Consider the following 8,250-nt stretch of genomic DNA (forward strand, 5'->3'; position numbering starts at 1 on the left):
GAGGAGATGAGAGGGGTGCCAATAGTCCAACTCAAAGTTTTATAGGATAGGACTCTATAATCTGGGCTAAAAGCCCAAGCCAGCCCTCTACTAGCTTTGCATTCGGCCTTTGCCTAGTTCTAACTTCAAATAAGATCAAGAAGTTAAGCATGTGGAAAGTAATACTACGTAGACCACTAGACTATTATCAATAATGCTAATCAATGCCATCTTAACATTTTATCCTAATATGCGAATTTAAAATTAAGAGTAATATGATGTAACATTTATTAAGCGATCAATGGTTTTACCCAATTTCAAAATAATTTATTAAATTTTTTTCTTCATTCATCTCATAAATATCACATCATTTGGGATATGTTTTTGAATGATTATTAGTAATAAATTTATAACTACTTTAAATTTTGTGATAAGTAACACATTATTTTCATTTTCTTGTTTATTATGTTCTAATAATACGTATACAAGGAAATTTTGTGATAAATAACATATTATTTTCATTTTCCTATTTATTATGTTCTAATGACAGAATCTTAGTTATATGAAAGTTAGGAGTGATCACCCGTTAGTAGTACAATGGGAAATTAAAATGCAACAAATTTTCACTGGATTTGTATTCTTTTTAAATTTTGTTATAATATTATATTTTCTTCTTTATACACCCTAATTCTGTTTTTTTTTTAATTTTTGGAACACTAAGTTAACATAATTCTTAATAAATAATATTAACAACAAAAAAAAAATATGGTCTCATATAACTATTATATTTATACTATGTTCATGTATTTAAAACTAATTAATAAAATTGCTAGCTAAATATTAAAAAGATAAAAATACACACATGGACACACAAATGAGCTTGCAGTTGGGCCAACTGACCCTCCCGTTCATGGCCCAATATAAAGAGTGTAGTTATAAAAATAGCTCGGTTGATTTAGTAGAAGACATCCTAAGTCACGTTCTCTGCTCGCCGCTCGCCTTGGAAGCGAACTGAAAGAGACAATGGAACAAGAAGAAGGAGAAGCAAGAATGCACAAAGTGGAGTTCGACCCATCAGAGATAGAGTACGTAAGCTACGGCGGCGAGCATCACCTGCCGTTGATCATGAACCTCGTCGATCAAGAACTTAGCGAACCCTACTCAATCTTCACCTACCGTTACTTCGTCTATCTCTGGCCCCACCTTTCTTTCTTGGTACCGCCCTTTTTCTCTAACTTCGAATTTATTTAATTTATTTTTCTAATTTTAAGTAATGGGTTGGCTTCAATTTGTAATTTGATAGGCATTTCACAAAGGTAAATGCGTGGGGACAGTTGTTTGTAAAATGGGTGAGCATCGAAGTACGTTTAGAGGTTACATTGCAATGTTGGTAGTTATTAAACCTTATCGTGGAAGAGGCATTGGTAATTTTCTTTTTGCTTATAGCAAGTTTAGCATAAATGGGCATTAATTTCTTTCTATATGGAAACGTTATATAAGTCTATATATGCACTGTGCATGTGTTAAGCTGTCTTACTTGATGAAATTTAATTTTTGTTCCAGATATTTATTAATACTTATGATGTTGTTACTTGCTATCTTCGATGATATTGCTTTGAAAGTTTGAAATTGAGTGGAATTCGAAATATGTGTTTGTAAGGGCCTGTTGGTTACCATTTTGTAAATATAAGAATGTTTCTGCTAGTATGATTCCAGAACCTTTTTTTTTTTAAATCAACATTTTCATTATTAGAATAAACATCATTGAACCCCTGATATTGTTTAGTGAACTAAACTTGAAACTGGTGCATTCACCATGTTTATTTCCAAAGTATGATGAAAATGTCTCCAGGCATTTCGACTTTTGAAGAGTTATATTATGCTCTTATCTCAAAACTGTTTTCAAGATGTAGAACCTCTGGACTTTGTAGTTTTTTTGGCTCGGAAAAATTTAAAACTGTTTTGTGAAATGATGCTAGTCACCCAGATTCATCTAAGGCCTTAATTAAAATTTAAGGGGACTAGTTGATCATCTTTATGCATTCCACAAGTTTATGACTGATAAAGAATTATGTTTTCTTTGAATCGCAGCGACTGAGCTTGTTACTAGATCGATTAAGGTGATGATGGAATCGGGCTGTGAAGAGGTACATTAGCTTTCTGATTTTGTTCTCATGCATTATGTTTGGTGTCTGCACATCATTCTATTCAATCTATTGTGACTGATAAAGTGACAGAGTTGTGGAGAGAATTTCAATATTAAGTCATGAGACAATTAGCTTTTGTTTCAAGCAACCAAAAACTATCATGTGCTTACACCATGAAAGCATAAAAGTGCAAGAAAAGTTTGAAGTAATGGAATGCATATTGTGAAGAGTGTAGCTGATCCAGTTCCATCTTGTTTTATTAAGAAATGCCTGCATATTGATTTATTGATATTTTCCTTGAATTTGGTCTGAATTTATATAAAAAAAAAAATTCTTCTCTTGTGTGCATTTTATTAGACAAACAAATTGGTTACTAGGAGTTGTATGTTTGTCCTTGCTCACATTTGTACCGACACTCGTCCATGCCTAAAGATAACTATTTTACTGCATAGTATTAAGTGTTCACACCTTGTGTTTTGAATTAACCATTACTCTTCATGGTTTTCACTTATGCTCACTGATATTTTGCTGGCTAGATGGGTTTGTGCCAGTGATTGGTTTTTATTGAGGTCATATTTTACTGGAAGTTATTGGGAGAGTGGAATATATGGGGAAAAGTTCTCAAATTATGTCTTAGAAATTAGAACTTTACCATTTTTTTTCATTAGTAGAAAACTCTGCTGTGGATGAAAAATGTAGTGGTAAATTTAAGCGACCTCTTTTGGTATGTTCTAATCGTGAGTGGGTACCCGCTGGTTTGTATTTTCATCAACAACTTTCATTGTCAGTTAGGTTTTTGCAAATTGTATAGGCTGTTTCTTGCGCTTTCAGAAATTCAGGGTGATTTCTGATGAATTTTGAAACCATTCGAGTTTTTGCTTATCCAACTTGATCTATCTACATAAATGTTCTTTACTGAGCTTCATGTTGTCAACTGGTCTGTGATGTTCATTTTTTATGCATGTTGGAGCATTGCTCTAGATTGAGTGAGTCATTCGCTAATCATCTCACTAATATTTTCTGAAGGTGACACTGGAAGCAGAAGTCACAAACAAAGGAGCTCTTGCACTATATGGCCGTCTTGGGTTTATTAGAGCAAAACGGCTCTTCCGGTACTATTTGAATGGTGTTGATGCTTTCCGTCTGAAGCTATTATTCCCCTGCCCAGAGATACATCCTTCCCTGTCTATGATGGCAGACAAAGTCGAGAGCCATGGGCATCATGATCACATAGCACCGGAAGAATGTCCAGAACATCATCACATCTCGTAAAATCTGGATCTTCCATCAATGCTTCATTCAACCTCTGCATATTCAATTTATGAACTGTAACATAGATCTGAGTTCTGCTAATCGAGATGTCTATAATCTTTCTGCAGATAGAACCTTTGGAAGCAGATTTCATTCTATTTTGCAAGTTGACATCAGTGTGTTCTTTTTTGTAGTTCCAATGTGCTTTTTAGTTGGTTTAGATACACTTTTAATTTTGAGTAGAATCATTCTAATTTTGAATTTAACTTTCCAAGTGAATGCCTTCTTTTCATTTTTCGCCTGCCCAGTCTCAGGTGCATTATATGTGTAATGCATTTGAGTCAATTGTTTATTGCCCTCTTTTTCACTCATTTTGTTTCCTTCCTTTCTTTTCTATTCCTCTCCTTTCCTATTGTTTCTGCCAACTAAATACCGACTAAGGATGCCTTCGATATTATTTTTTATCTGTTGTTTCTCGTTGTACAAAAATAAAAAATAATAAAATATGTTTGCTAGCAGTTTGCACTGGTGAGTTTTCAATTTTTTATGTGAACAATATGTTCGTATTTTTCATAATTGCCAAAGGAAAGTGGAGAGCGTACTTTTGGCGTTTTGGGCTTTTGTTTTCTACCTTTTCATCGCTTTTGGGTCCCATGAGCGTCTTTCATGCAAATATTCATGGCATGCAAGTTTGTAGGGACACAATTAGCCAAGAGTGGCGTTATTTTCTTAATTTGGTAAGGGCTCTTTCATTTTTACTTCATTAATTTAACTTCAACCAATTAAGTCATTAAATCTGTTTATTTTTTCAACTTAGAGAGTGTTTGTTTTTTAACTTAATAACTTAAAGTGACTTAACTTAATTAATTAAGTTAATTAAAAATATATATTTTTATAAATTTGTGAAATTTTATAGATAATTTTGATTTAATAAAATAAGTTCATTTTTTTTACTTTTTCTTAAAATCGAAAAACCTAAATCAGCGAACTAATTTTTAATGTAAAAAAAATCCCTACTTTATTATTTATTTTTCATACCTATCTTAAAATCCGCCCATGTACATTTACCCACTAAACTTATCTTTATTTATTTTTTTAAGTTGTCATGGAATCCCTCTTCACTTTGCTTCTCTCATAAGTTCTTGAATCTTCCATTATTAGTAATCAAAAGTATTATTTTTAAGATCTTTTTATGTAATTATATATTTTTTATTAAAAAATAAATTTGTATATTATAATTAAAAAATCATTATGTATTCACTTAAATGAGGTTTGCTTATATATGATAACATATTAGAGTTGTACTAATGTGTGTGTGTGTGTGCGCACACGCACATACATACATACATATATTATTTGACATTCAAATTTAGGAAGGCTACAAATGTAAAGGTACATATTTTTAAATTTTTTAAGTTGAAAAAAATTAATACTTATTTTCAAATATTCAAATAAAAAAATATTATTCAGATTCAGACATTCAAACCTATTCATATTTCAAACCAATTCAATGTATTCAGATTTCAAATAAAAAAATAAATGTCATTAATTCATTAAGTTGTTAAGTTATAAAGCCATTTTTTTTAGCTTTTCACTTAATCTAAAACAGTTTAAATGATATCATTAAAAGATATTCTCCAAAATATTCATATCTAATTAATTAATTTTCATCCTTACCAAAATAAAATTTAACAATTAGCATTACTGTCCATCTTGTAACTTCTGATAATATATTGGTAGACTATAATTATTTTTATCTTTTTATTTTCTTCAAATTAGCATATTTATCTTCATAATTTTTATGAATATTTTTCATATAAAAACATCATAAACTACAATAAAATTGATTAACGTATACTAATTTAGAATATAAAGGGTTGTATTCAATTGAACATGATTTACACTATAATAATATATTATCTTATTTAAGTTTTTTGAGATGTTTATTATTTGTTTAACATTTATAATTTGTAAGGGCGCCAATATACAAATACTAGATTTTAAATTTTTTAAGTTAAAAAAATAATTTAATGTTTGTCTTTAACAATTAAAACAAATCATTCATATTCAAACATTCGATACTATTCATAATGCAGATTAATTCAATCTATTTAGATTTTAAACAAAAAAATAGATGCCACCTATATTCTCTATTCTAATTTTTTGTTTCTATTTTGTTTCTAATATGCTTTTCTTTTATCAACTTTTAAGTAATCCATCTATTAGAATTTGATTATTAATATTTTCTTTTTGTTTATTTTTTAAAACCCTCTGAAATAAAAAAAGGACATTTGAATAGAAAATTTAAATTAAAAAATCACTTGATTTTATTATTTTTACCAAAAATTCGTAATACATATAATAATCATAATATTTTTAAAGGAATATATAATTAATAATTTAATCAAAATATAATTTCTACTAAAGGTCTTTTCAAAGATACATCTTCTCAAATAAACTATTAAATGCATTTTCGCTATTTTTAGTTTTCATCATTCATCATAAAGCAAGTTGCCACCAAACGTACTTAAAAAAACAAAAATGTCACATCAAAAAACTCAATTTTTTCTCCTAAAATTAGTATAAAAAATAACATTGACAAAATAATACCAGGCACTTTAATTGTCAGTGACCCCATCCATTCAAGTGTATCTAACGGCTGAATGCAACTATAGCACAGTACCGCAATTGCACCGTAACCGAACCCCATTATGGTGATGAGATCCTATCTCAAAGCTCCACTTATATTAAGATAGAACTATTTGAATCTATTAATTTCCTTTCAAGCCCTTTTTTTGATTAAAATAATTATCAAATTACAACTTCTTATTTTTTATTCACTAGTTCTCAAAAATTATAAAATTACCCTTATCAATTATTTTCTTTCTCCATTGTAACAATGGTTAAAACATAAACTGGCTTCTCTTTCTATCAATTTTTCTTTATCTACTCTTTCTTGCTGAATTAACTTTATCTTTCTCCTAATCTCTATTATTACATTATCAATTTTTACCTATTGTTATCATTTAGAGTTTGTGCTTATCTGAGATTTGACCAAAAAAAATTCTAATAGATTCAGAATGATATAAGAACTTTTATTTTTGAGTTTATATGATAAGTATTGATCATTTCATTTTGTTTTATTACAATAAGGTTGAATTTGTTAATATTTGAATAATTTCATTTATTAAATGCAAATATGCAATACAATGAGGGTTAAATGAATTTCAACGAGTCCACACAATATTGGGATTCATTATTAGAGACTAGACTATTGATTCCCAATGGGACGTTGGGAGTATAACCCATTCTCGAGATTGACTAAATTACCACTACTACTTTTTCAATTTTTTCAAAACACCCTTTGTACAATACAAAAATATAAATTAAAAAAATTGCAAATCCCTAACTCTAGCCGATGAACCCAGCACCTTTCTATTACCTCAAACGGTTAAATTGATCTAGGAATAGGGATGGTAAAAATCCCCACGGGGACGGGTACCTTCGGGGATTTTCCCCATTCGGAGAGGGTATGAGGATAATTTTATACCCAATTTCTTATTTGGGGAGGGGACGGGGATGAGGTGGAATCTCCATCCCCTACCCATTTTCCCATTTTAATTTTTAATTTTATTTTAATTTTTTAAAATTACTAGTAAATAAATTATAAAATTTAAATTATAAAATTATAAATATTGGTAAAAATAAAAAATATCAAAATATTTATATTATTAAACTTTTAGGCCTAATTAACTAATTAAAGTCCTAAATTTTTATTTAGGACATTAAAAAGACCGAGTAAATTCTATTAGCCAAACATTTTTATTTTATTTTAATATTCTTTAAATATTTTAAACTTAAATCTATTTTTTATTTATTTTTAGATGTTATAATTGCCCACGACGAATCACAATTTTAATATATAATCTAATCTAATCTAATCTAATCTAATATTTGCTTTTGATTTGCTCCGATTTAACTATTGTATTGTAAAGGGAATAGTCCACATTTATAAAGTGCCCACGCCACCATTGAAAAAGTTAATTTTGAATCTAAATTCGATTTTATTTGTAACAATTTTGTATTAAACTATTAATTTGTTCATGATAGTTTGTAAAAGAAGTTTGTATTCATTGCATGTTGCGTTACTTACTAATTTAATGTATGTGACTTTTGTAATAGATATTAATGTAAGATATATTTCGAACTTTACTTTTATTTGAATTTTTTATTTTAATATGATTAACTCAAAATTGAAAAAAAAATGTATTAATTATTCGGGGATCGGGGACCCTCGGGGATCCCCTGTTATTATTCGGGGAGGGGATATGGATTCTCTTAAGTAATTCTGACGGGGACGGGGAGGGGACGGGGACATACGCAAAATATTGGGGATGGGTACGGGGAGATCGGTCCCCTCCCCTCCCCTCCCCATTGCCATCCCTATCTAGGAAGAAGCTAATTGATCAAGAAAGATAAATTATTATTATTGTTGTTGTTGCCAACAATTTTTTTAATAACAATAATTACTTTCTAAAAAAAGGACTATAAGAATATCAACTATAATAATAATAATAATGACGATGATGATGTGGATAATTAATGATGATATTTTAATAATCTAAAATAATTAATTCTAATTCTAATATAAATAAAACGAAGTAATGGTAATAAAGTTCATTCTAATATCGTTCATACTATTCAAGTAAATAATTTATTATGATTCATTAGTAGCTCATGCTCGATAAGAAATAACATTAAGAAAAAGTAAAAAATTAACACCATTATAGCTTTACTTAATTTTCATTCATTGTTAGCACATGTCATCGCTTTACTCAAAATTTCATCCCTAAAATCGAATCTTTGTGATACA

General features: G+C 29.2%; 1 protein-coding gene across 1 annotated transcript; it reads left to right on the top strand.

Moving 5' to 3' along the window:
* Nucleotides 1-957: 957 nt before the first annotated feature.
* On the top strand, nt 958-3,624 carry LOC18051938 (N-alpha-acetyltransferase MAK3). The gene is made up of 4 exons (XM_024191311.1): nt 958-1,194; nt 1,283-1,403; nt 2,071-2,126; nt 3,153-3,624. Exons 1-4 carry the CDS (start codon nt 1,003-1,005, stop codon nt 3,396-3,398), a joined length of 615 nt encoding a protein of 204 aa, XP_024047079.1. The 5' UTR covers nt 958-1,002; the 3' UTR covers nt 3,399-3,624.
* The last annotated feature ends 4,626 nt before the right edge of the window (nt 3,625-8,250 follow it).

Source organism: Citrus clementina, unplaced genomic scaffold, assembly GCF_000493195.1.
Source record: "Citrus clementina cultivar Clemenules unplaced genomic scaffold, Citrus_clementina_v1.0 scaffold_2, whole genome shotgun sequence".
In the NCBI taxonomy this organism is placed as follows: domain Eukaryota; kingdom Viridiplantae; phylum Streptophyta; class Magnoliopsida; order Sapindales; family Rutaceae; genus Citrus; species Citrus x clementina.

Excerpts from the sequence above, each read along its gene's own strand:
- LOC18051938 (XM_024191311.1), top strand. The coding sequence starts at position 1,003 with ATGGAACAAGAAGAAGGAGAAGCAAGAATGCACAAAGTGGAGTTCGAC. Across the intron at positions 1,404-2,070 it reads TTATCGTGGAAGAGGCATTG|CGACTGAGCTTGTTACTAGA; the intron begins GTAATTTTCTTT and ends TTTGAATCGCAG. Across the intron at positions 2,127-3,152 it reads TGGAATCGGGCTGTGAAGAG|GTGACACTGGAAGCAGAAGT; the intron begins GTACATTAGCTT and ends TATTTTCTGAAG.